The 27243-nt window shown below is 51.6% G+C and overlaps 1 protein-coding gene across 2 annotated transcripts in view; it reads left to right on the top strand.

Annotated features, from left to right (window-relative positions):
* Window positions 1-2750: 2750 nt before the first annotated feature.
* The window catches only part of ANXA6 (annexin A6), a 56243-nt gene continuing 31750 nt past the window's right edge, over window positions 2751-27243 (top strand). For both annotated transcript variants that reach the window (XM_066273044.1, XM_066273043.1), the window contains exons 1-8: window positions 2751-2903; window positions 14782-14822; window positions 19856-19946; window positions 20622-20716; window positions 21290-21403; window positions 23106-23196; window positions 24096-24175; window positions 26643-26699. In XM_066273044.1, coding sequence (XP_066129141.1) covers window positions 14808-14822; window positions 19856-19946; window positions 20622-20716; window positions 21290-21403; window positions 23106-23196; window positions 24096-24175; window positions 26643-26699 — 543 coding nt within the window. In that variant the 5' untranslated portion in view covers window positions 2751-2903; window positions 14782-14807. The remainder of the gene's footprint in view (window positions 2904-14781; window positions 14823-19855; window positions 19947-20621; window positions 20717-21289; window positions 21404-23105; window positions 23197-24095; window positions 24176-26642; window positions 26700-27243) is intronic.

Genomic DNA, 27243 nt, shown 5'->3' with positions numbered 1-27243 from the left:
GAACTCAGATGTCCATCTTTTCCTGCTGTCAGACCTCAGAGCTCCAGATTCTCAGGCCTTCAGACTCCAACTGAATTACATCATCGACTTTCCTGGTTCTTTTTTTTTTAATTTATTTTTAATTTTTAAATTTTTTTTATTTTTCTGAAGCTGGAAACAGGGAGGCAGTCAGACAGACTCCCACATGCGCCCAACTGGGATCCACCCGGCACGCCCACCAGGGGGCGATGCTCTGCCCATCCGGGGCGTTGCTCTGTCCCGACCAGAGCCACTCTGGCGCCTGAGGCAGAGGCCAAGGAGCCATCCCCAGCACCCAGCCATCTTTTGCTCCAATGGAGCCTCGGCCGCGGGAGGGGAAGAGAGAGACAGAGAGGAAGGAGAGGGGGAGGGGTGGAGAAGCAGATGGGCGCCTCTCCTGTGTGCCCTGGCCGGGAATCAAACCCGGGACTTCCGCACGCCAGGCCGACGCTCACCACTGAGCCAACCGGCCAGGGCCAACTTTCCTGGTTCTTTAGTGGGCAGATGGCAGTTGTGGCACTTTCTTGGCCTCCATAACTGTGTGAGCCGGTTCCTATTATAAATCTCCTCATATATCTATATATATTTCTATAATATCCTATTGGTCTGTTTCTCTGGAGAACCCTGACTAATACGCTTACGCTAAGTGAAAGAAGCCAGTCAGAAAGGTTCACATATGCTTCAATTGCATTTATATGATATATTCAGAACAGAGACAGAAAGCAGATTGGTGGTTGCCAGGGGCTGAGGGAAGGGAACAATGGGGGTGACTGCTTACAGGAAATGGGGCTTTCTTTTAGGATGATGAAAACGTTGTGTAGCTAGATAGAAGTGATGGTTGCACAACAGTATGAATGTACTAAATGCTACCAGATTGTTTGCTGTAAAATGCTTACGTTATGTGAACTTTACCCCCCCAAAGATGCAAAAATGTTATGTCCGTCCTCTGTTCAATACTCTGCAACAGCTCCCCAAATATCTCAAAGTAAAAGGCAAAGTCTCAGGAGGACCCACAAGCCCCCGACCTCATCCTCACGATTTGATCCCTCCTGATCTTAAGGTAATTATTATTATTGTTATCATTATTATTTTGTATTTTTCTGAAGTGAGAAGCAGGGAAGGGGGGAGGCAGGTAGACAGACAGACTCCTGCATGCACCTGACTGGGATTCACCTGGTATGCCCACTATGGGGAGATGCTCTGCCCATCTGGGGCACTGCTTCTTTGCAACCAGAGCCATTCCAGCGCCTGAAGTGGAAGCCATGGAGCCGTCCTCAGCGCCCAGCCAACTTTGCTCCAATGGAGCCTTGGCTGCGGGGGGGGGGGGGGAAGAGAGAGAGAGAAAGGAGAGGGGGAAGGGTAGAGAAGCAAATGGGCGCTTCTCCTGTGTACCCAGGCCAGAAATTGAACCCAGGACTTCCACACGCTGGGCTGACACTCTACCGCTGAGCCAACCAGCCAGGGCCAGGTAATTATTTTAATTTCTTCTTAGTCTCTTATTAGATTCCAGTCATCTTTCTGGTCCCAATGTAAAATCACTCTCATTTGGAAGCCTAGTTGGCTGGGTCCATGTGTTACAGGACCATCACAGCACTTTATGGTCTCCAGATGACAACTGGCTAAACTTTATTGTAGCACAACCTAACCATCTGTCTTCCATGAGAGCAGAAGTTCCACGAGGGCAGAGCCTGCTTTCCCTTTGCTTACTTCCATCTCCCAGCTCGGTGCCTGGCCTGTGCAACAGATGTTCGGTGTTTGTTGGGAAATGAAGAGATGAAAGGACTTTACGACGGGTCTCCTTGTAGGAGGCTTAGAGGTCTCTGAAATAGTGACAAATGGAGGACAATCCTTGCAGAAACTTTGGTTATCCTTATCTTTCCAATGAGCAAATTGATCATCAGAGCAGTTAAATGTTCTGCTCAAGGGAGACTCTGCAGCTCAGTGACAGCCCAGAATTGCTATCTTTCTCTCTTCTCACCGAAGCAGAGTTTCTAAGGGGTGAGGGGATGGGAAGTATCACTGACCTTCACTGAAAGATCACCTCCTCCAGGAAGTCTTTACAAATCCCCCTGGGGACAATCATTTTCAGTTCCTCTGGATTCCCAGAGTTTATCATTTCAAAAAAATATCTATTGTTTCCCCCACAGCCCTGGATTATAAAACTGTTGGTCTTTTTGTCACCCTTTCCTCTGGACAATGCATTACCCAGACCCGAGCATATATAAGCACCCCTAACCACCCCTCTGGAGTCGCCTGGGTCAGGTTCCAATCCTGACTCCACAACTTACTAGCTGTGTGACATTGGCCAAAGAACTGGGCTTCTCCGAGCTCTTTTCTCCTGGAAAGTGAATAAGTAATGTCACGGAGCTGATGGGCTATTGAGGAATGGAATCTGATCTAGCGGACGAAGTGCTTGACCTCGATTTTGTCAAGCCTCAATGTTCTGTTTCTCAACAAAGCTTTGGCAAGTAGTAGGAATTTGGGGGAAAAGTGTCCAGAACTGGGAGTCGGGAGTCTGACTTCTATCCCTATATGATCGTGTAACCCTAGCCAAATCCTCCTCCCCTCTCTACGTCTCAAGTCCCTAGTCTGAGCTCGGGTGTGGGCTGGGACGGAGGTTCTCAAAGCCGGGACGATGCGGGCTGGTGACATTCTAAGATTCAAGGAGCAAGGGAAGGGGGTGGAATTGGAGGAGGGGAGGTGAGGCGAGCCCGATTGGCTCCTGCGTGCCACGTGTCCATCCTGGGAGCCGACGGCTGTCCTAACGGCCCGCCCCTGCGTTGCGGCTGCGGCTACTCCGCTAACGGGCTTCCACCCAGCAAGCTTCGCGTCCGCCAGTCCGTCTGCCTGTCCCCCGGTCCGCAACAAGAGACCTCCACTGCGCGGTGAGTGGGTTGAGGCCGGAGACGGGATCGCTCTAGGGAACCCCCTCCCCCCCCAGCTGGGGGCTGCAAGGTCGCGGGGCGATCAATAAAAGCCCAGTCATCCCGGACCCTTGTCTCCCACCCGGATATGGGGAAGGGGCGCCCGGGAGGGGTGAGGGCCGCAGGGAACTGGAAGCCAAGCGCGCGGTAACCCGAGAGGGTCGCAGGCTGGGTGTGTCCGGAGCGCAGTGGAGCAAATCCGGGGAGGCAGGCGGAGAAGCGGAGGCGGACGGCGCCCTGGCTGGGGGAGGGGCGAGGAGGGGAGGGGACGGAAGGGAAGGGGAGAGCCGGCTCTGCGGAGGGTGTGGTCCAGGGGCTGGGGGCTCCCAGACTGCGGCTGCCGCAGCTGCTTGCCCTACTTTGGGAATGCAGGGGGAAAGGAGAGACTTTGAAGACCTGGGGATGGGGGCAGCTTAACGGGGACCTAAGGACCCGACCCGTCGGAAGGGTGTGGCTGGAGTCGAAGACAGTGGACAGGAAGAGTCAGATCCTCCACGCGCTTATGAAGTGGTTTGAGTTTGTTGTTGGGGGGAGGAGTGTGCGGACCCTTGAAGCCCCGTGGAGCCCGCTTGCCTCTAAAGGAGGCTCCCAGCTGCGCTCCGGGAGGAAGGCAAAGGCTCCACTCTTCTCTCTGCTCTCCCCAAGCCCAGTTTAGGCCTTCCCAAAACTTGACGGCTTCGGATAACCCCCAGAACACCAGCAGGGGAATGAAATTCCTTGACTCGAATCCCAGCCCACCAACAACTTGAAGTGGTACCTTGAATTGGTAGCTTTCCCTCTCAGCCTCAGTTTCCACCTCCAAGTCCACAATTGATAGACCCAGCCCCTCTCAGAGGAAACCATGGCAGTGAAAACTGATTGTTTGTCAGCTGCAAAGAATAATGACAAGCTTGTGAACTCTTGATTAGAGGCGTGTGAAGCCTAGTCCACCCTTGTGGCCCTGCAAGGGGAAGGGGTAGAGGGTGGTCGCCTGGGAGGGGGTATGCAGCCTTTGCTTCCTCCTTCCCCCTCCTTTTCTCTAAACCCTGCAGGGTGTTCCAGGACTATTCCAAATTTGGACATATGGATCCCCGGTTTGTGAAAGGACTCAGATTTCCACCAAGTCCGCCCTTTCCCTCACTTCCCCTTCCTCCCCTGTCCAAAGCACACCTTTGGTTGCTGGCCCCATTGACCCACAAGGGATATCCTGACCTCTTAGTCCTTCCTCTTTGGGGTGAATGACCCGGCCCGCTTCAGCTCCCAGGGGCCCTGCCCCATGCAGAGGGCACTGGCCTCGGGGTCAGTGGAAAGCTGGGTTATAGTTGCGGGTGCTGGGGGTCCGTGGGCAAGCCCCCTCCCTGTCTCAGCCTCAGTTACCCATGTGTAGCAGAGTCCGCTGAACTGGCTGCCACTTCCAGCGCTGGTATTCTGGGATTCAACTCTTCTAAGATTTAGAATTCTGGGATTGGGTGGGGCTGGGGAGGGAGGCAGGGGCCTCTGTTCCCCCTCTGCAGCTGTGACAGTCACTCACCCATCTTTCTTTTCTTTGCCTTCCACCCGTTCCCAAGGCGGGCTGCTGGGTTACAGAAAATAGTTGTGGTTTCCCAGTAAGGGCTGCAGCTGTTGCTGGGGCAGAACGTGTTTGCAAGTGTGCAGAGGTGGGGGCTGATCTGGGAAGTCAGGGACCTGCCCCTGGGGCTGATTCCTGGGGCAGGGTGGGGGAGCTCTGCAGGGGTGGGTAGCTGCCAGGGTCTGGGACCTCTGCACTGCGGCATCCAGAGGGAGCCCTGGGCACACCTTCTGCCACCGGGGCCTTATTCCTTCCTTTTCAGAGGGATAAGAGGTATGCCCAGGGCACCTGGCTGGGTAAAATGGATTGAAGCTGCATGGCACCTCTTGCTGTGTCATTCTAGGATTTTCAGGGGAGGTCCACAGGTGTCACCAGCCTCACCCCACCCAGTCTCTCCAAGGTACTTCCTGGGTGGGGACAAAGCACAGGATGTGGTCTTCACCCTGATTTCTGAGTATGAATGTCTCCCTCACCTCCAGGAGAGGAAGTCTGTGCCTATACCAGGGTTGCCATTATGCTTATGAACTTCTTGGCTTACTTTCAACCACATTCCAATAGCTTTCGTCTTGGGGTTGAGAACCCCCGTCCCCCCAGAGACTGGCTGAGGAGGAATGACTGTCCTTGGGTTCTTTTTGCCTCAGACCCTCCCCCATCTGTAAAATAAGGATGAGTTTGCTCTCCACTCTCATGAGATTATAAAATGGCAGATGTGAAAGTGCCTTGTAAACTGTAGAGTGAGATGCACAGAGAAACACGTGCGACTGTCAGAATCTCAGAAGAGGATGGTGCTTTAGAAAGCACGTGCTTCATCTGTAAGACAGTGACCTGGTGTTCCTTAAGTACGGTAGGAATTTTTTTTTTTTATTCATTTTTAGAGAGGAGAGAAAGAGGGAGAGAGAGGAGAGAGAGACAGAGAGAGAGAAGGGGGGAGGAGCTGGAAGCATCAACTCCCATATGTGCCTTGACCAGGCAAGCCCAAGGTTTCGAACCGGCGACCTCAGTATTTCCAGGTCGATGCTTTATCCACTGTGCCACCACAGGTCAGGCAAAATAGGAATTTCTATTACTTATTGAACCCTTCCAACTTGCCAGGCCCTGGCTGGGCTCTTGATGTGTGAGATGCTGTTAGCATGCCTATTTTTTTTGCCTTTGAAAGTTGAGGGAAGAGATGATACCTAACATGTGTCAAGGCTCCTTCTAAGCACGAACCATGTTTTAATTCTTTCCACAACTCCTGTGTGGTAGGCACTGGTTTTATCTCCGATTTTATGTATGAGGTTAAGTGCTTGCCCACAGGCCCTGTAAAGCAGGTCACATTCAGTGGCAGGCCATCAGGCTCCAGCCTCTGTACTTTGAGACCTCTAGCCTCTGTACTGTGAGATATTACACTTTGCTGCCTCATGCAAAACTGACTGAGCTGGGATTCAAACTGGGGGCCATCCAGTTTGAACCTGGGGCAGCCCAGTGATCTCCTGGGGCCTTGTCCAGCCCTGGGATCAATGATTCTGGGTCAGGAGAGGGAAAGATACTGCTGTCTAAGAAACCTAAGTGCATGAGCTGGGGGATGTGCCCATGCACAGGGCCAGGAGTGCTTTACCCGGGAGGCTCCTGCAGGGCTGTGGGGCTGGTCCTGGGTGTCATCCTCTGGGCTGGGGGAGGAGCCATCAGGAAGGAGGAAAGGGAGGGATCTAGGTTTCATAGGCCAGCAGCCTCTGAAATGAAGTGCATGTACCCTGGGAGGCACTAAAGATGACTTCCTTTAATCAGAAAGGTATAGGAAGAACCTTTTATACTTCTTTTATATGTGCTTTTGAACTCATGCTTAATATTTCTGTCTATTATGACAAATGCACAATTATTTTCTTTTGTTAACTAGGGGTGTATAAGATCGAAAAAATGCACATTACTTAACAAAATTGCCAGCTCCATGGTTGGAGAGGGAGACGCATATGTCTCATTTTTTATTCTATCCCTAATTCCTATCAATGGGCATGCAAGAGGTGCTCAATACTTTTTGAAAAATAAGCCCCTGCCTAATTACTAAGTTTTTTGAGTTGGGAAGTTACGTAACCACTCAGGTTATTTCCTCGCTTGGCTATATAATGAGGAGTAAAAACCACTAGGCTGGATGGTTCCTTTCATTCTCTTGAAGGGACACAGAGTTTTGCCACCCCCAAATATGCCTTTTTGGGAGAGCATATAGATTATTTTAAGCTGGTTATTTTTTAGAAACTGAAGACTGAAGAAGAGCCTTTCGCCTCCCCCTTACTTGCTTTAAAGAATTCAGGTAGAAAACTTGCCCCAGGTGCCTGACCTGTGGTGGCGCAGTGGATAAAGCCTCGACCTGGAAATGCTGAGGTCGCCGGTTCAAAACCCTGGGCTTGCCTGGTCAAGGCACATATGGGAGTTGATGCTTCCAGCTCCTCCCCCCCTTCTCTCTCTCTGTCTCTCCTCTCTCTCTCTCCTTCTCCTCTCTAAAAAAAAAAAGAAATAAAAAAAAGAAAACTTGCCCCAGGAAGGGAGATCTCCTTAGCATATTACCTAGCCTAGGCAAACTCAGCCTTAGCATAATGTAAACAGTGTGGTGGACAGAGAGAAAGCTGGCAGTCTGTCTCCTTGTTTTCAGGTGGCCTAGGTGTTCGCTCCTTTCCTCTACCTGTGAATTGCCTGCCTTCTCCTTGAAGTCCCAGCCACTACCCTTCTTTCTCACTTAACTCAAGACGATTTCTAAGCCCCAACTGGCGATTTGTGCTTGAGTCCCATATTCCTATGGAACCTCCATTGGTACATTTGCAATGAATTTGGTTATTTGTCCTTGTTAAGCAGTCTCATGTTGATTTGATTATTAAACCAGCCAGAAGAATTAAGAAATCCTAGTAAAAGGAGAATCATGACTCACGCAGATATAAAAATCACTGTTTTTGTTCTTATGTACCCATCAAATAATGACTGGACCAGGCAGATGTAACCGGCTCCAAAGAGATCAATAGGCACCTTTATGTGGAAAGGAATGTTCAAATGGAGGCAAACTGGGTTTCCCACCAGAGGAGGGCAAAAATCAATTGGACCTTTACTGGATAGGACAGGATAAGCATGACTATAAGAACTATTTTGCAATACCATCACTTACGTATTTACAAATTCGTATTTACAAATTACTGAACTGTAAAATAGCTCAAAAACAAAGGCTAAAATCAGACCACCTGGAGAATTTGATTCCTCCACAATACCTTGGAGGGTAAGCAGGGTTTTTTTTGTTGTTGTTTTTTACAGAGACAGAGAGAGTAAGAGAGAGGGATAGACAGGAACAGAGAGAGATGAGAAGCATCAATCATTAGTTTTTCATTGTGCGTTGCAACACCTTAGTTCATTGATTGCTTTCTCATATGTGCCTTGACCATGGGCCTTCAGCAGACTGAGTAACCCTTGCTCGAGTCAGTGACCTTGGGTTCAAGCTGGTGAGCTTTTGCTCAAACCAGATGAGCCCACGCTCAAGTTGGCGACCTCGGGGTCTTGAACCTGGGTCCTCTGCATCCCAGTCCGACACTCTTATCTACTGCGCCACCGCCTGGTCGGGCAGCAGTTTCTATCTCATAGAAGAAGAATAAATCCACGATGGTTGACCCAAGCCAGCCAAGTGTAGGTGGTTTCAGAGTGTTGTGGGGGTTCAAAGGCTGGCAAAATCCCTCCTGGCTTCTTTGTTTAGAAGAGTTGGCAGAATCATTTAGGAAAGTTTAAAATAATTACCAAAGCCCAAGCCTCACCGCAGAACCGTTGCATCAGAATCTCTTGGGGGTTGACCTTTTGTGTGCTCTGGTTAGTTTGAGAAACTCCCCAGTGGGTATGAATGAAGCCAGACTTAAAAGGGATTGGTGTTGATGCTAGAAGGCTGGATAGAAAGTGCTGGTCTGGCCTGACCTGTGGTGGCGCAGTGGATAAAGCGTCGACCTGGAATACTGAGGTCGCCAGTTCAAAACCCTGGGCTTGCCTGGTCAAGGCACATATGGGAGTTGATGCTTCCTGCTCCTCCCCCTGTTCTCTCTCTATCTCTCCCTCTCTCTCTCTCTCCTCTCTAATAAAAATGAATAAAAATCTAAAAAGTAAATTAAAAAAAAAAAGAAAAGAAAGTGCTGGTCCAAGTGATTCCTGGTTCGGGGGGAGGGGAGAGGAGGGAGAAGAGGGCAGATAAGTCAGGACAGATATCAAGGACCTTGGATGTTATGGTTGGGGGCTGCATTGAGAACCGTGACGCAGCTCAAGTGAGAGTCCCTTGGACACTCCTGGGGCTTAGGAATTGGGATCATATTTTTTTTTTGCATGCTCTTCCAGGTTATTTCTTGATTTTGTTCAAATTGTCCTCCTCACACACCTGGTTTCACCTCCTTTTTACTCAATATGCCCTCCTTCTCTAAAAGTTCCTCTAATCCTCCAAAACCGACAAGCCACCATTTGAGGACAGAAATGCTTTTTCTCACACTGCCTGACTTCGCCCTTCTCTCCTCCTCTGCTTCATTGCATGGAGTCCACACTTTTATTTATTTATTTATTTATTTATTTATTTATTTATTTATTTATTTATTTTGGTGACAGAGACTGAGAGAAAGAAAGAGAGAGGGACAGATAGGGGCAGACAAGAAGGGAGAAAGATGAGGAGCATCAATTCTTGGTTGCAGCACCTTAGTTGTTCATTGATTGCTTCCTCATATGTGCCTTGACCACGGGCTACAGCAGACCGAGTGACCACTTGCTCAAGTCAGTAACCTTGGGCTTCAAGCCAGCGACTGTGGAGTTATGTCTATGATCCCACACTCAGGCTGGTGAGCCTGCGCTCAAGCCAGCAACTTCGGGGTTTTGAACCTGGGCCCTCTGCATCCCAGTCCAATGCTCTGTGCATTGTGCCACCTTCTGGTGAGGAGAATCCACACTCTTGATTATGAACATCTGTCAGCCGGAAGCCCTAATATATATCTTTATATATGTAACAGACATGAAACATGGGCCACTGCTCTGATAATGATGACCATGATGACAAGCCACCACTTAACTAAAATAAACTTTTACTCTGAACCTGTTCATGCTAAGCCTTTTTCCTGCCTCACTTCATTGAATTTTTACAAAACCCTTATGAGATTGTCACTTCACAGAGGAAGAAGCCAGAGAAATGAAGTAATTTCACCCAAGGTCATGAACTAGGAATTTGCAGTGTCAGGATTTGACCTCACACCACAACTGCAAAACCTGCATTCTTTCTTAGGACACCATACTGCCTTCCTTGTAAATGTTTGGGCTTGTTACAGAAAAAGCTGCCATTGGCTCTGGTCCATGGCTCAGTGGATGGAATGTTGGCTTGGTATATGGATGTCCTGGGTTCAATTCCCAGTCAGGGCACATAGGAGAAGCAACTATCTGCTTCTCCCCCACCCCTTCCCTCCCACCTCAGCTCCCACAGCCAGTGGCTCAGTTGGTTTGAATGTGACCCAGAGTGCTGAGGATAGCTCCATTGGAGTGTATCAGCCTCAGGTGCTAAAAATAGCTTGGTACTCAAGCATCGGCCCTAGACAAGGTTGCCAGGTGGGTCCCAGTCAGGGCACATGTGGGAGTCTGTCTGCCTTACTATCTCCCCTCCTCTCACTTAAAAAAAAAAAAGAAAGAGCCTGACCTGTGGTGGCGCAGTGGATAAAGCGTTGACCTGGAAATGCTGAGGTCGCCGGTTCAAAACCCTGGGCTTGCCTGGTCAAGGCACATATGGGAGTTGATGCTTCCAGCTCCTCCCTACCTTCTCTCTCTGTCTCTCTCTCCTCTCTCTCTCCCTCTCTGTCTCTGTCTCTCCCTTTCTCTCTCCTCTCTAAAATGAATAAAAAAATAAAAAAAAATAAAAAAAAGAAAGAAAGAAAGGGAAGAAAAAGCTGCCATTTATTTAGTTTTTGCTATGTTCCTGGCACTGCTGAGAGTTGTCCGTTCACTGTTTCATTTATTTCTCAGTACTTAGAGGTTACTCTTTAAATGCATTTTGCAGATGTGCAAATTGAGATTCAGTTTAGGTAACTTGGTAAATCACAAATTGGTGGGGGAGCAGAGCTATGACTCACAGCCTTATCTGACATCAAAGCCTGTGCCTCTTGCATGACTTAGACATGACCTTCCCCTGTCCAGCCGTCAGTTTCCCCAGCTCTCCAGCTGGGCAGCAGTGAGCTGCAGGCCCTGGCAGCTCTGCTCTGTTCTCCACAGCAGAGCATACCCTTAGAGTCCGTCCTGCACCCCCCAAGAGGAAGCGAAACAGGATTGCTTGTGGGCTAAAGGACTAAGGCAGGGGGTGGCCACAGCTGCAGAAAGCCACCAGGCTTGTCCACCCTTGAATGGATTTCTGGAATGATCAACCGTGCTGAGCCCTCATGGACAGACAGATCAGAAGAGATTTGGGGTTCCTAGGAGGAGAGAGGCTCAGGTCTAGAGTGGCTATACCTGCCAGTTTTAAGAAGCTGTTTCAATCATGATGAAACGTGCATATTATGGGGAGGGGAGTCGCTAGAGAGGATTCCTGTGGCCCGGGGGAGAGCCCTCATAGAACTGATATTCTGAGGTTTTGCTCTGAAGATTCCTGTTTGAAAGCTATAAAAGCCTCTCACATCCACCCTGGAGTTTCCCAAAGAGGGAGTGATAATATCCCCGTTTTTACAGATGAAGAAACTGAGGTCCAGAGAGGTATATTGGCTTGTCTGAGGTAACAGACAGATTGAAAACAAGAACCCAGTTTTCCCCTGTGGCCTCTTCCTAATGTCACATTGCAGCCAGAGCCCAGGGCTACGTGGGTGCTTGTTATGACTAAGGGCTGGGAGGCAGAGATGTTGGCTGTTGTCTGCGTCTTGGCAGGTCACCCACCCACCCTGAGATGCCTTTACGCCATCTGTAAAATGAGGGCCACAGAGCAGTGGATGGTTAAGGGCCCTCTGGGTTTCTGAAATACTGGCTCTAAAACATTTATTCAGCCAATTGGGAAGTACGGTCTGGGCTGTTCTGGAAAGAGTCAGAGCCCCTGGTAAAGCTAGGTAAACCAGGGTTGTCGGCGCCTCTGTGACTAACTCCAGTGTGTCCCTGAGCCCTCAGAGGAGGGGCTGATGGAGACTTGCCTCCTGGGACAGCAATCTGAGCACCTAGTTCTGGAAGAAGCTAGCTTTCCATGCACACACAAGATGTACACTCACAAGATGCACAGGTAAACAGCTCTTGGAGCCGAGAGTATTTTCCCAAAGGCTTAGAGGCCCCTCCTCCGAGCTGGCCCTCCTTGGAAAGGGGCTCCGGTCCAGATGGGCCTGGGCTGCAGCCAGCAGCTGAAGTTTCCATCAGCAGGGCCAAAAGAAAATGCTTTGAGGCTGGAGGTGCAGGTGACAGGCCTCAGCCCTCCCTCCTTGCCTCACCTGACTTCCTGGGCCTCGTACTCCCTGTTTCTCTGTAGGTCTTAGGGTCCTTCACCCGCTTTGCCCCCGGGCCCTGGGAAACCCGAGGCTGATTCCTGGCCAGACTGGGGTAGATTTGGGTGCCCCTCCTCTGCATGGGGGTTGGAGGGGAGTTTCCATTTCCTGGTGAAAGCTGCACATTTGCATGAGGGGCCCCTGGTTGTCAGGGAAACAGCAGGGTGTTTGCAGACAGATCTCTGTCCTTTGCTCTTCACTCCCAGCCCCATCTTGTGTCTGTCTGCTGACTGCAGTTTGGGGGACTCATAATCAGGCAGTGGGGACCCGTGGGGACACAACAAAGCCTGTCCTCAGAACTTCCCACTAGTATAGTGAATGCCACTGTTCACTGACAGACAGAACAGATCTCTCTCTGGCCTCGTGTATGCTGCTCTTGACCAAAGTTATGTCTGATCCTCTGACAGCCCTACAGAGCAGGAAAGGGCAAGCCCCAGTTTTGTGTTTGAGAAAACCTTGAACTCGGAGATGAGTAGCATGCCCAAGGTCACACAGCTAATAAGTGACAAAATGGTCTTGAATCCAGGTCTGTCTGTCTAACTCTAAAACCTGTGTTCCCCCAGTGCATCACGCTGTCTCCAGGGACCCCACAGTTAGGGCAGGATTGTGGGATTTTTCTGTGGGGGGGGGAGGGGAGCTGGTGTGCAGAACTAGGAAGCACTGAGCTGAACTGTCTTTGGTGTCCACCCTCTCCGAGCTCGGCTCCTGCTGGGTCTTACGGAGTGTCTGATAGCATTGTTAGTTCTACTTGCAAAAAGCACTCCATAGACAATTTAAAAGGACCTCGTTTCCATAAAGTGGAAAGAACTGTCCTTTCTCCTCTTATTCTGAGACGATGGCTTCACTTCCATCTTTGCCGTCCTGCTGGAGGTGCTCGTTAGCCCGGCCTCTCCCTGTTTCTTCCTGTTTCCAAACCAGCTACATCCCCTTTTTCATCTCTTTTTAGGTGAGACACTTGGGGTGTTTTTGGTTTTGTTTTGTTTTTCAATTATAGTTTGCGTTCGATATTCTTTTATATTGGTTTCCGGTGTACAGCACAGCGGTTAGACGATCATATACTTTACAGAGTGGTCCCCCAGGATTTCCAGCACCCACCTGGCACCGTACCTAGTTACCACAGTATTACCGACTATTATCTTGTACACTGAATGCCACCATTTGCTGAGAACAGATCTCTGCTCTTGACCAAAGCTATGTCTCATCCTCATGGTTTCTTGTTCCTTTAGTGTAGAACCTGTGTCCTGGCATCTCCTTTAATGACATCGTGTGCCCTGTTTGTTCAGTCATACCCCTCAGTCATTACCCCCCCTGTGACTTTCTGTTTCATCAGAGAAAATTGCACAGTCTTTACAGTGGCCTCAGGCACTGGTCCCCTGACCCCACATCCTCCGAGTGTCCCTGCCCCCACTCCCTGCTGTATGTCAGTCACACTGAGCTCCATGACCACACTGCACCCAGGTATCCACATGGTCCATGAGAGCCCCGTGACACTGTCATTGTCTCCTGGCCAAGCTTTATCATTTCTCCATAGTTTTTTTATTTTTTTATTTTTTTTATTTTTTTATTTATTCATTTTTAGAGAGGAGAGAGAGAGAGAGAGAGAGAAGGGGGGAGGAGCTGGAAGCATCAACTCCCATATGTGCCTTGACCAGGCAAGCCCAGGGTTTCGAACCGGCGACCTCAGCATTTCCAGGTCGATGCTTTATCCACTGCACCACCACAGGTCAGGCTCTCCATAGTTTTTATCGTATGCATTTGTATTCTTCTCCCGTACAGAATAAGCTGTAGAAAAGCAGGGTTTTAAACTCTTGTATTTACTGCTGTATCCTCAGTGCCTAGAGCAGTGCCTTGTCAGCGTAGATGCTAAGGAAGTCTTTATTGACTTACCCAGGAACCACAGCTCTCCAGGTATTTGTAGCAGGTGACCCGGGGCCCCCCGAGTCTGCTCGGGTGCGGACCGCTAAGCCCTGGTTTCTAGAACCGGTCTTGGTGACTAGGAAAGAGAGCGTGCACGGTGTAGACGGTGCAGCTCTGGCATCTGGACTTTGTACAATTCAGTTTTAAGCAGTGTGACCTTAGCCAAATTATTTTTTAACTTCCCTGACCCCTCCACCCATCCCCAGTTTTCTCCTCTATAAGAAAGGGGATCGGGCCTGACCAGGCGGTGGCACAGTGGATAGAGCGTCGGACTGGGATGCGGAAGGACCCAGGTTCGAGACCCCAAGGTCACCGGCTTGAGCGCTGGCTCATCTGGCTTGAGCAAAAAGCTCACCAGCTTGGACCCAAGTTCACTGGCTCCAGCAAGGGGTCACTTGGTCTGCTGAAGGCCCGCGGTCAAGGCACATATGAGAAAGCAATCAAAGAACAACTAAGGTGTCACAATGAAAAATTGATGATTGATGCTTCTCATCTCTCTGTATTCTTGTCTGTCTGTCCCTGTCTATCCCTCTCTGACTCTTTCTCTGTCCCTGTAAAAGAAAAAAAAAGTGTGGGGGGGGATTGGATGCCGGGAAGAATTGCTGTGAAATATCTGGGAAAGTGCCCTGCGCGGCCTGGAGGAATCGCGTGGTCAGTGGTGGCGACCTCTCCCCTGCTGGGTTCCGAGTCCCTTATCCCATCCTGGTGGGAGTGTCTGGATACCGGCTGGTCTGTCCATTGTCCTCTGGAAAACCCATCTGGCCTCAGGTTGTCATTTAACCTGAAGAGCTGGAGCAGGGGGAGCAGACTCCCTTGGAAGGAGGGAAGGGTGAGCGAATTTGGGGGAAATGACAGAGGGGAGAGAAGTACAAGGAGTCTCACGGGGTCTCTTTCTTCTCCACAGTGTTTTCTGCTGCAGAACCTGACACCATGGCCAAACCACAGGTAAGCAGTCTCCCCTGCTGAGGGCTGTGCTCTGCCTTCCGGGCCTGGGCTCCTAGAGCCACAGGCGTGGTGCAGAGATCCCCAGTACCTTCAGCCGGAAAGGAGCAGGACAGGTTCTCAGGCTTTGCTAGCTCCTCTTGCAAATCACAGCTCTTTCAGGCAAGTGCCCCGTGGCAGCGTACAACATGCTAAGCAGAAAGGATGTGTATTGGTGCACATGACTAAGAAGCCCAGGCCTTCAGGTCGGGCTGGATCCAGGGGCCCAAATGATAACGTCAGGATTCTGCCTCTGAACTGGGATTCCTCTGGGTGGCTTCATTCTTGGGCAGGTGCCTCTCTGCTTTGGCACACTCGTCACCAGCAGCTCCAGGCTCTCATTCTGCTCCCTGGAAAGCCTAGAGGAAACAACGTAATTTATCCCCAGGACTCCAGGAAAAGTCTGAGGTTTGGTTCTCATTGGCTGGGTCTGGGTAGCTTGGATCCAGGCAGTGGAGTTGGTCCCAACTGATCTTCATGGCCCAAGAGTGGTTCCCCCAGGAAGCGAAATGAATATTTGACAGGCAGAAGCATTGGGGGGTCTTCTCTGCAGGCGAAAGTGTTCCCTGCCACCTGCATTAGGAATTAAGTTCCCCTGGCTTAGGAGACCCCAGTCTTTCATGCTGGTGGCCACTCTGCTAGGTAGGAGAATTTGAGGTGTCTCGGAACTTTTAATTCTGTGTGTGGCCAGGATAGAGCTTGGTCCTTGTTGTTCTTTTTTTTTTTTTTTTGAAAGAGACAGAAAGAGAATCAGAGAGAGGGAAAGATAGGGACAGATAGGGAGAGAGATGAGAAGCATCAATTTTTTGTTGCAGCACTTTAGTTGTTCATTGATTGCTTTCTCATATGTGCCTTGACCAGGGGGCTACAGCAGAGTGAGTGACCCCTTGCTCAAGCCAGCGACCTTGGGTCCAAGCTGGTGAGCCTTGCTCAAACCAGTGATCCCGTGCTCAAGCTGGTGACGTCGGGGTCTCGGATCTGGGTCCTCTGCGTCCTAGTCTGAAGCTCTGTCCACTGCGCCACCGCCTGGTCAGGCTGTCCTTGTCATTCTGTGCCAGGGTTTGCCCAAGAGAAATCCCCATTTGCTGACTTTAGAGAAAGAGACATAGTCACTACAACAATGGGATCAAAAGGGGAGAATAAAACTAAGGAACACCTGACTTGGCCCTTTGTCCCTCACTTCAATCACAGAGCTGGGCACGGACATAATACAGAAGCTGTGTGATCTCGGATGAATTCTTTACCCTCTCTGGGCCTCAGTTTCCATTGCAAGGTGGCTGAGCTCATTGAAAACTAAACTTCATCCCTGTCTTCATTGTCCACCCAATGAACAAGAGCCTTAGGATATCTATTCAGTTTTTGAAGAGCACAGTGTATCACATGATATAGGATTGGTACAGTCAAAAGAGTCCTAGCTGTGGCCTCCCTGTCAGCTTCTGAGGAGTATGCTTTGCCCAGGTGGTCTCTTTGACAAGAAGAGAGAATAGTAGAGATTATGGGCAAAGTTCCAAGGCAAGGACTTCCTCATCTCCCACATGTAGTCATCCTTGAGTACTTCCTGAGGGGCATTCAAATTGCCAGGTCCTAGGGTACTGATGTAGACGTATCAGGCCCTGGGAGACCAGAGGGGCCAGGACCTAGGGCTCAGCTCCTTGGATTCCTGGTCCAGAGCTCCCAGACCATGCTGCCTTTCTGGTTGACCTGGAGTTTCTTGTTGCCATGAGTCAGAGGCCAGTAGATCCTCTGGCGAGCAAGAATCCCAGGGTGGCAGAGCCTTAGGGGTCCCTGGGCCTATGGGCTGAGTTGGAATCCCCCATGCACGGTGTTGATGCTCTGGTGGGGCAGTAAAGAGCTCTGGGGGCACACAGGTGGAAAGAACGGGGACAGCTGCCCGGAGGAGCTACGCGCAAGGAGCAAGAGGCTGATGTGTTAGGCAGAGGGGATGCTGGAGCAGAAGGCCAGAAGCGTGCGAATGCAGTAACTGTAACTTAGCATTCTTGGAGTGCAAAGGTTTAGGGAGGCGGGGAAGTTGCAGAAGACAATACCAGAGAAGTGTGACAGGTCTTCCAAGTTTGTGCCTACTGCTCCCAATTACTAGCGCCTTGGTTCTGCTTCTGGTGTGACCCCTTACGCACACAGAACAAGCCTCTCACTCTTCTCTGGTCCAGATCCCCCCCCCCACTTCTACTGTGATAGCTGTCCTCCCTCTTCCCTGCAGAAGAGGGGAATGGGAGGCACAGAGACGGGAAGATAGTGTGGGGTCATAGAAAGGTCCCAGAGGCATGGCTCCGTGGCCTCAGTTGCACAAGCTGTCTGGATGTGAACGTGATGATGGGCATAAGAACATTATGAGGACAAGGCAAGAGGGAGGGGCAGGTGCTGGTGCCTGGAACTCCAGGGGGTGCAGAGATGAGGCCTGGGCCGGGTCTGATCAGGGCAGCTCTCCGGTGGGAGTCCCAGACGGCAGCCTTCGCTGGGTGAGGCCGCTTCTGCCCCCGGGAGGCCTAGGCACTCCTGCTCTAACAGCAGCCTGGATGGGGTCCAAGACCTCAGAGCCCCAGGGTTCAGGCTCCTCACCAGCTGGCACCGGGACCTGCTGAATATTTCAGGGTGGAAAGTCCCCTGGCCGCTGCTTTCCGCTCCCCTCGATCTTGGGCACCTGAGGCCAGGAACCTGTTGGCCAGAGAAGGGGGGACACAGGTAACACTTGGAGATGCAGAATTCACCAAGTTGGTGTGAGAATGACCAATGGTGGCACACTTGGGCCTGGATGACTTGAAGGACTATCTTTGTGTCTTTAAATGTGACCCGTGCTAGGGCTCCCTGAGCCCCCCTCTTCTGGTGGCTGTCATCCTGCAGGGTCCTGGGGTAACTAACCTGCCCAGTAATCCCCCAGAAGATTTGATATCCTTGTGCAAAGCCCCATGCGGAAGGCTGGCCCTGCTGCTCGCTGAGCCTGTCTCTCAGGGGACGTGTTGATCAAGACTGTGTCAGTCATTAGGCTGCTCCTCCCCCTGGGTGACACTGCCTCATCTTGGAGCCGCAGCCCCTTCCCCCAACGCTGCCTCCACCACCGCAGAGTGTGTGGCGGGGTAGGGGTGGGGGCGCAGCAACAGGAGAGGGGTGTCAGCCTGCTGCCGTTGCTGAGACCTCTGCCCTTCATCCTGGGGACGTGCTTCTATCTTCTCTGCTCCTCGCTCCCTCCGGGCAATTTCCAATCTCATGATCTTGGCGACTTTGGGAATCCGCACTGAGCACTGAGGCGTCTGGGCTTGCTTCCCTGAATGTTGCTTGCTCTTGCCTCCAGGTCCTTGCCATGCTGTCCTCTCTGTATGACATCTTGCCCACCCACCCACCCCCCAGCTCCCACTTTGAGGCCAGCTGTTTCTCATTCCATAGGATGCAGCTTAGATGTCACCTCCAGGAAGTCTTTGGTCTGCTCAGAACAAATTCAGTCATCATGCATTCATGCACCCATTCATCTAGGACACAGTATTTAGTGAGTGCCTCGTTGAGCCAGGCCCTTTGCTCGGTGCTGGGAATACATCAGCGAGCAGGACAGACACTCACAGAGCTTTCTAGAGGGAGTGTCTGTTCTCTGGTCTGGGTATTTGGCATGTGTTACTCTTCTCTGCCCAGGGCTGTGATCAGGTTGCAAGGGGTTCGCTGATGGCAGGAAGAGGACCGTGTCCCTTTTCTGGTCACCTGCCCTGTCAGAACTTTAAATAGCAACCCTACGCCCACGCGTGCATACCTTCCAGAAGCCAGCAGCTACAGACATAAACCAAAGAGCGTTCAAATGCCTGGCCCGGTCTGCAGTGCAGGGCCTGGGAGACGCGGGAGGGGATCGGAGGCTCATTCTGGCCTGTCCACTTCTTCCTCCTTTAAGGCACAGTTTGTGTGGGCCACCCCACCCCTTCCACAAAGCCTTTCCTGGTTCCCTCCCCCAGCTGGACTCGACCGACCTCTGCCGTTTCACCACATTACTCTGCGTCTGTCTTAGGGTATTGACCACAAGATTTATGCTTGTGTATGCTTGTCTCTGTTCTCCACCGGGTCAGGAAATCATGAAAGATAGGGTTGGGTCTTCTTTCTCCCTGAATCTATAGCCTGTGACATCGGACCTGGCCCAGGCTATGTACCCTGTCCCCGAGCTGTGTGCTTGGTGCCTGGGGCCCCAGCATCCTACTCTCTGGTCCCCTTGCCTGTCGGCCATGTAGCTGACCCACATCTGACTTCTCTGTGAACCAGCCTATTGTGCATTCAGGTTCGATGTCTAAGATCCTGATCCTGTGGCTCTGCCTCTGCTCCCCTCCGCCCCGAGGACCCAGCCAGCTTGTCCTCAGATACCAGTTTGTAGCTCAGTTTATTGGTCCCTGGGGGCGGTGCCATGTCTTGGCATTGAGACTGAGGGTGGCTCTGGGCTCCCTGGGCCGAGACCCTCTGCCCCCAGAAGCTGGCAGCTGCCGGGTTTCTAGATCTGGAGAGCAGAGAGGCGCGGGCTGGAGAGCTGGGTTCCAGGGACCCTGGCAAGAGGCTTCCCGGCTCTGGGTTCAGTTTCTCTGCTTCTGTGATAGAGATTGTCTTAAGGGCCACTCCCAGTTGCTAAAATACAATGGAGGGGAAAGGGCTTTGTATATCATAAAGTGACATGAAAATATGAGGGCTTGTGTTACTCATGTAGGGATTGTTCCCTGTCCTCAGCCTGGCTTTTTAACTCTCTTGGGTCCTAGGAGGGTGGTGCAGGGCTGTGGGCGCGGCTGAACTACCTTCCTGAGGGAAAGTGGCAGCATCTTTGGGGAGGTGGTGATAGGAGGTACCCAAGGAGGCCTCCCCATACTCTCCCAGGCTTTCTGTGATCAATGCTCAATTTTAGGGCAGCGGGGCTCAGCCTGGACTCCTCCTGCAGCCAGGGTTGGGAGTGTGACTTGAGGGTGGGTGGGGAGTCCTGTTCAGGGCCAGGGTCAGCAGCTCACCCTCTGCTGTTCTCTCCACAGGGTGCCAAGTACCGCGGCTCCATTCACGACTTCCCGGACTTCGACCCCAGCCAGGATGCCGAGGCGCTGTATACCGCCATGAAGGGCTTCGGTGGGTGCCCGGTCATTGGGAGTGTGGCCACAGGAAAGGAGACGGGCTTCACTGGGGCTTGGGGACATCCTCACATCTGGGTACATCCCAGAGCCGTGTTGGGGGTGGGGGTGAGATGGGAAGACATACTCACTCATTCTTCCGTCTCCTGTTTTTATTACTGTTCACAATTTTATAATGAAATATTCCAGACCAACAAAGTGGTCTGAAGAATAATAGAAGCTTCACCCACATACTTGCTGCCCAGCTTGAGAAATAGCACTTGGACCCGCGCCCCCACCAGGCGGGTCCTCCTGCTGCTCACACCGCTCGTCTTTCCTCTTGGGGTAGCCACTACCCTGAATTTGCTTCTTACTCTTCTTTGTTGGAAGAACTCTGTCCCGGGTTTTCTAAGCCAGGCTCCTTATGAGACCTTGGGTGAGTCCTCGTTCCCCCTGGGCCTCAGTTTCCTTCTTTGTGTGATGAGGGGTTGGCTGAATCACGGGCCCTCTGAGCTAACATACGGTGTGTGCTATGATCCTTCTTAGTGGGGGCTTGACAGGTCCCCATAGATCTCCCTCTGTGATGCCACTACCTCGTGAGAGAAGGCTAAGGCTGAGGACTGCACAGAGCAGCCCTGGTGGGCTTCCTGGAGGCAGGTTGAGGTAAGGTGACGGTTGTCCTCCTCTCTTCTAGGCAGTGACAAGGAGTCCATACTGGAGCTGATCACTTCCCGGAGCAACAAGCAGAGGCAGGAGATTTGCCAGAGCTACAAGTCCCTCTATGGCAAGGTAACCATGGCAACCGGAGGGTAGCAGGTGGGCTGGGAGATGTGTCTGCCCTGAGTATTTGAGTAGCTTCAGGGTCTTTCCTGAGTTTTTTGCTCCAGGTCAGCCTCTGTGCTGGCTCTTTTGGCCTCCTCTTCTCTGCTTGTTTCTTCTCTTCAGTCAAGGATCATTCAGCCACAAATTGCCTAGAGCACCTGCTGTGTTCTGGCACTGTGCCAGGTGTTTGGGCTGTGTAGGTGAATAAGACCTGTGAGGGAGGTGTCAGCCCCTTGGACTCACAGATGGGGGAGAGAGACCAATAAACAAGTAAACAAGTCATGGTGGGGAAGAGGCAGGACGCTGTGGACTTGACCCTGCCCCGCCGTTTGCTGGCTGCGTGACTTTGGGCAGGTTACCTGACGTCTCTGAGCCTGCTTCTTCAGGGTGGTGATGGCACATACCTCCCAGAGTGACGATTAAATGAGAGTACTGAACCCAGTGCCTGTGTGGAGTACGCGCTCATTAGCTGTAATACTTACTATGACTGCGCTTCCCCTTCCTCCTTCGTCTCCTCCCCCCACCCCCTCCCCCCATCAGGACCTCATTGCGGACTTGAAGTATGAGCTGACGGGGAAGTTTGAGCGACTGATTGTGGGTCTGATGAGGCCACTTGCCTATTGTGATGCCAAAGAAATTAAAGACGCCCTCTCGGTAAGAAGCGAGCCCGAGCCCGTGTGCGAGTTGGCGGTGTGGGCGTGGTGCAGGGGGCGACTGCCCTCTGCAGCGGGGGTTCCGTGGGCCCTGCGCCCGCCCAGTGGATGTGCCCTGCTTCAAGGGGCAGCTTGCCCAAGCCCTATCCCAGAAGGGTGCCACGGTCTCCTCCAGGCAGACAGATATGGGACAGAGGTCAGTGTGAGGCAGACTCCGTGACCAGGGGCCCTTGGCTCTGACCCTACCCCAGCAGCTTCCGGTCCTGAGGAGCGGGATATAGGGACATGGAGGCAAACGGTGACCGACACCCAAAGGCCGGCGGTGACTAAAGGAGGTCGGGAGGGCAGGCCCTAGGCTCGGGGTGTCATCTGAGAAGAAAAGGCCAAGTTAGACCCAAAAGCCTGGAGAGGATTTGATTGATAGGAGTGGGAAGGTCCGGAGAAAAGACGGCAGGAGAGGTTGTGGAGGCTGTTCAGGGTATGAGGAGCAGCCCAGTCTGGGTGAGGTCCAGGGCGCCCTTAGGAAGCAGGTGAGATCTAAAGCCCTTCGGGGTACCTAGCACTTTGCAATTGATGAAGGGCTATGGTCTTTGCTTCTGATGAACTAGTAAACACAAATTCATTTCATAAACTGATCAACTTAGCACTGTGAGAATCATTACTTTCTCACTCTCCCTGTGAGATTATACAACAACCAGTAGCCTTTTCACCAGACAGATGAGAAAACTGAGGCCCAGAAAGACAAACTTTCTTTTTTTTTCTTTTTTTTTGGTGATAGAGACAGAGAGAGATAAAGGGACAGATAGGGACAGACAGACAGGAAGGGAGAGAGATGAGAAACATCAATTCTTCAGTGTGGCACCTTAGTTGTTCATTGATTGCTTTCTCATATGCGCCTTGACCAGGGGCTACAGCAGACCAAGTAACCCCTTGCTCAAGCCAGCGACCATGGGCTCAAGCTGGTGAGCCTTGTTCAAACCAGGTGAGCCCGCGCTCAAGCTGGTGACCTCGGGGTCTCGAACCTGGGTCCTCTGCATCCCACTCCAACTCTCTGTCCACTGTACCACCGCCTGATCAGGCAAGACAGACTTTTTTTTTTTTTTTTTTGTATTTTTCTGAAGTTGGAAACAGGGAAGCAGTCAGACAGACTCCTGCATGCGCCTGACCGGGATCCACCCGGCATGCCCACCAGGAGGCAATGCTCTGCCCATCTGGGGTGTTGCTCTGTTTTAACCAGAGCCATTCTAGCGCCTGAGGCAGAGGCCATAGAGCCATCCTCAGCGCCCGGGCCAACTTTGCTCCAATGGAGCCTTGGCTGCGGGAGGGGAAGAGAGAGACAGAGAGGAAGGAGAGGGGGAAGGGTGGAGGAGCAGATGGGCGCTTCTCCTGTGTGCCCTGGCCAGGAATCGAACCTGGGGCTCCCGCATGCCAGGCTGACGCTTTCTACCACTGAGCAAGCTGTCCAGGGCCAAGACAGACTTTCTTAATGAGAGGTCACAAAGCAAGCTACAGGCAGAGATGGGACTAGAACCCCTGTCTTTTGATTCTCGAGGCAGTATTTCCTAATTGTAGCTTATGAGCTGTGGAAGGAGAATCCTAAATGCTGGGAAGTATCATAGCTCTGGCCAGTCCAGAATCCCAGCCCATGGCTGGGTTGCCTCCCATCCCAGCCCTTGACTCACTTGTCCCTTCTCTTCTCTCAGGGCATTGGCACCGATGAGAAGTGCCTCATTGAGATCTTGGCTTCCCGGACCAATGAGCAGATCCACCAGCTGGTGGCAGCATACAAAGATGGTGAGATGGGTGGGAGGGGCCATTCAGGATTTTTAGTTATGAAATGGGGGTGATTGCAGCAGTGGAGACCCCAAGAACCTATTTATCCACCTTCTTTCCTCCTTCCCTTTGATCTGTTCATCTGTTCGTCCAGTAAGTCCTGTTCTGTGCTGGACAGTATGCTAGGTTCTCGGGATATGTAGTCTCTGCCTCCGAGAGCTTGTAGACTCATGAGATAATGGGAATATAGACAATGGTCAGGTAAACACGAGAAGACATGTGGTTATGTTATAAAGGAAGCAAACGAGATAAGACTCAAACTTTAATTGTGGGAGACCTACCTCAGACAGGTGGTCAGGGAAGGCCTGTCCTGGGAGGAAATGAGAAGGAGCCAGTAGTGTAAAGAGTGAGGAGAAGATCCTGGTAGGCAGAGAGGACAGCAAGTCCAAAGGCCCTGGAGCAGAAATGACCTGGGCCAGTGTGAGGCTGGAGCAGTGGAGGGCAGGGCACAGGCCCTCACGGGCCAACAGAAAGAGATGTTTTATTCCAAGTCCAGTGGGAAGCAGGGGAGCCATGATCAGATTTGGGCTTTCAGTCGGTCACCCTTGTTGCTGAGGGGTGGAGAGGGAGTGCGAGCAGAAGCAGGGGAGTAGTCAGAGGCGGAGCTGCTGTCCAGCGAGTGATGCTGCTGCCCGGAGGAGGATGGCACAGGTTGGGAGAGAAATCGATTCCATCGTAGGGTGTCGTGGGTCAGTACAAGGCACTGTGAAAATACACCCTGGCTCTTGCCCTGGTTGTCGTGGAAATTGGGTTTGGGATTTATAATCAATATCTGGTCATTTGGGGGCATCAGGGACCTTTCTCCTGGATCCCCGGGGTCTCCTGGAGATGGGACTAGAGCTTGTGTTCCAACCTTGCAGCCTACGAGCGAGACCTGGAGGCCGACATCATTGGCGACACCTCCGGCCACTTCCAGAAGATGCTCGTGGTCCTGCTCCAGGTTGGTCCACCTGGGGTCCTGCCCTGAGCTCCCCACCAGAGTACAGGCAGAGGGCTGTGGGCACCTCCCTGCCTTCATGGACAGGGTAGCCTGTGAGGCGGCTCCTGGGGTGGAAGTCCTCATATACTGAGCACTCCCTCGCCCTCTGCCCATTTAATCCTTGAACTCGAGATGGGCTCCCTCTGGCTTACCTGGTGTAGAATTTGAGAGTCCAGGTGTCTGTTCTGTCACCCTGGTTTGCAGACAGGGGACCCACATTTCCCTTTGCTTGCACCCTCTGTCTTGTTCCCAGGGGTTGCCTCTCTTGTGACCTTCCTCTCTCCACATGCGCCCGCTCTCTTCTCGGCCACCCTCCGGCCACTGCTTCCCCAGCCGGGGCTGTGGCATTCCTGGGGCTGCCTGCGCTGCTGCCCCCCCCCCCCAAAGCAGCACAGAAGAGAGACCACACAGAGGCTGCAGACTGGGCTCCAGGGCTGCATTCAGCTGGCTAAGTTAGGACTTTTCTTTTTTTTCGCACACAATAGGTTTCTTTTTTTTTTTTTTTTGTATTTTTTTTTTTTGTTGTTTGTTTTTGTTTTTTTGTATTTTTTTTCTGAAGCTGGAAACGTGGAGAGACAGTCAGACTCCCGCATGCGCCCAACCGGGATCCACCCGGCACACCCACCAGGGGTGACGCTCTGCCCACCAGGGGGCGATGCTCTGCCCCTCCGGGGCGTTGCTGTGCCTCAACCAGAGCCACTCTAGCGCCTGGGACAGAGGCCAAGGAGCCATCCCCAGCACCTGGGCCATCTTTGCTCCAATGGAGCCTTGGCTGCGGAAGGGTAAGAGAGAGACAGAGAGGAAGGAGGGGGGGTGGAGAAGCAAATGGGCACTTCTCCCATGTGCCCTGGCCGGGAATCGAACCCAGGTCCCCCGCACGCCAGGCCGACGCTCTACCACTGAGCCAACCGGCCAGGGCCATAATGGGTTTCTTAAAAAACATTTTTAGTTCATTGCTAACATTGACAAGATTTTGTTAGAAAACCAGATTTCTGGATTTTTTAAATACAGTAATTGGAAATTTTGGCAACAGTAGACTTGCATTTTGCACGACCACAGGGGTCTAGAGAACACGTCTCACCTGTTGCATCTTTCACTTGTCCGGCCGCGTGGCCGTTTCTGTGACCGCGGGGTCTGTGGGAGCAGCAGGCATTGAGACCCAGCTCCAGGGACCACACCTGAGAAAGCTTTGTATAAAAAGTCAGTTACCTCGCCTGACCAGGCGGCACAGTGGATAGGGTGTTAAACTGGGACACGAAGGACCCAGGTTCGAGACCCCGAGGTCACCAGCTTTGGCGCAGGCTCATCTGGTTTGAGCAAGGTTCACCAGCTTGAGCCCAAAGTCGCTGGCTTGAGCAAGGGGTCACTCACTCTGCTGTAGCCCCCCGGTCAGGGCACATATGAGAAATTAGTCGATGAACAACTAAGGAGCCGCAACGAAGAATTGATGTTTCTCATCTCTCTCCGTTCCTGTCTGTCTGTCCCTATCTGTCCCTCCTCTGACTCTCTCTGTCTCTGCCACAAAAAAAAAAAAAATTCAGTCACTTCTTTGTTTCTGTCCCTCCCTCCTCCCATTTTCTGTTCTTTTCTTGTCACTTTCATGCCCATCTACACCCTATATTTAAAAAAAAAAAAACATCTGGTGATTAAAAGAAACTTCAGGAATGGGAAAGGGTAACCTTTGCCCCCATTTTCAAACGGCATGTTCTAGAGAGGTCATGTCTCTTAAGAGTCCAGGATGTTGCTTTCTCAACAACTGATGCCATCTGGGTGGTGACAGGGCACAAACTCTAGTATAAGCCTGCAGCTTAGTCCAGAGAGAACAGTAGGGTTGAGGTTCTGAAATGCACAAGCCGGTGGAAGAGGAAATAAGCACAGGCTTGACCTCTGCCCACATAACCGATCAGCATAGTAGGGCTGTCCTTTGTCCCCTGCAAGTGTCCTCCTCTATCAGATGGGGCAGAGGGCCTGGGAGGAGTAATGAATACCAATTGCATTTTGTGCCTTCATAGCTTGGGAGCTTAGATCTGAGGTTCTGTTCTCAGATCATAATTGGTGAATTATTGGGATTAAGATATGGGAGCCCATACTAGACTGCACACGTGTATGCTTTTGTGATATTGTTGGTGGCATTATGGGCCATAGCAGTACTTGTGGCAGGGACCCTGTCCTCAGAGATGTTCTGGGATGGGGACACCTGGAAAGACATTGGTCCCAGCTCCAAGGATGAATGGAAAAGCCAGTGGGAAGGACTGTGATTCCCCACAAAATAGATGTTGCGGTCTTGATTCTGCATCTGCTATGAGTCACTGCTCCCGGACACTGAAGGGCCACCACGGTTTTCCCAGTGTTCCCTGTCGCCGCCACTGGCATCCAGGCCTCCCCGGCTCTGGTATTTGAACCACATGTCCCTTGTCTCTCTGCCCAGGGAACCAGGGAGGAGGATGATGTAGTGAGCGAGGACTTGGTGCAGCAGGATGTCCAGGTAAACACTCCCCGAGACACAGCCAGGGAGCCCTGAGGGAGGGGGAAGTTTGGGGACCCAGGGGAGCCCTGGAGGCAAAGTCATTTGCATTAAATACCAATAATGACTGAGTCACAGTCATCCTTTACATTGTGCTTTCTTAAAGAAAGGGTTTCTTTTATTTTTCTTCAAAGGTATATAACAGATATATACAACAGATATAAAATTGGTAAGATGTATTTTGGGAGTTTTCATCATTCTTCAGTTATTTAGTTAATTGATATTTGTTGAACACCTACTGCATGTCCGCCACTCTAACCAGCACTGGGGAATGAATTGCTAATGAACAGAGACAGTACTGGGCAAGACAGGCTTATATTGATCACATGAACAACACCTCCCTGGATATATACTGTACATTCCAGGTGTTTTGAACTCCACTGTGTGCCAGTAACACTGCAGGGGCAAGTGTACAGAATACTAAAACACATTCCCTGTCCTGGAGGAGTCCATGTCATAGTGGAGAGGCAGGCATACAAAGAAATCATTGTAATACATAGTAGAT

Source organism: Saccopteryx bilineata, chromosome 4 (assembly GCF_036850765.1).
Source record: "Saccopteryx bilineata isolate mSacBil1 chromosome 4, mSacBil1_pri_phased_curated, whole genome shotgun sequence".
Lineage (NCBI taxonomy): Eukaryota > Metazoa > Chordata > Mammalia > Chiroptera > Emballonuridae > Saccopteryx > Saccopteryx bilineata.
The sequence above is the reverse complement of the archived record's forward strand: the minus strand, read 5'-3'. Positions and strand labels throughout refer to the sequence as shown.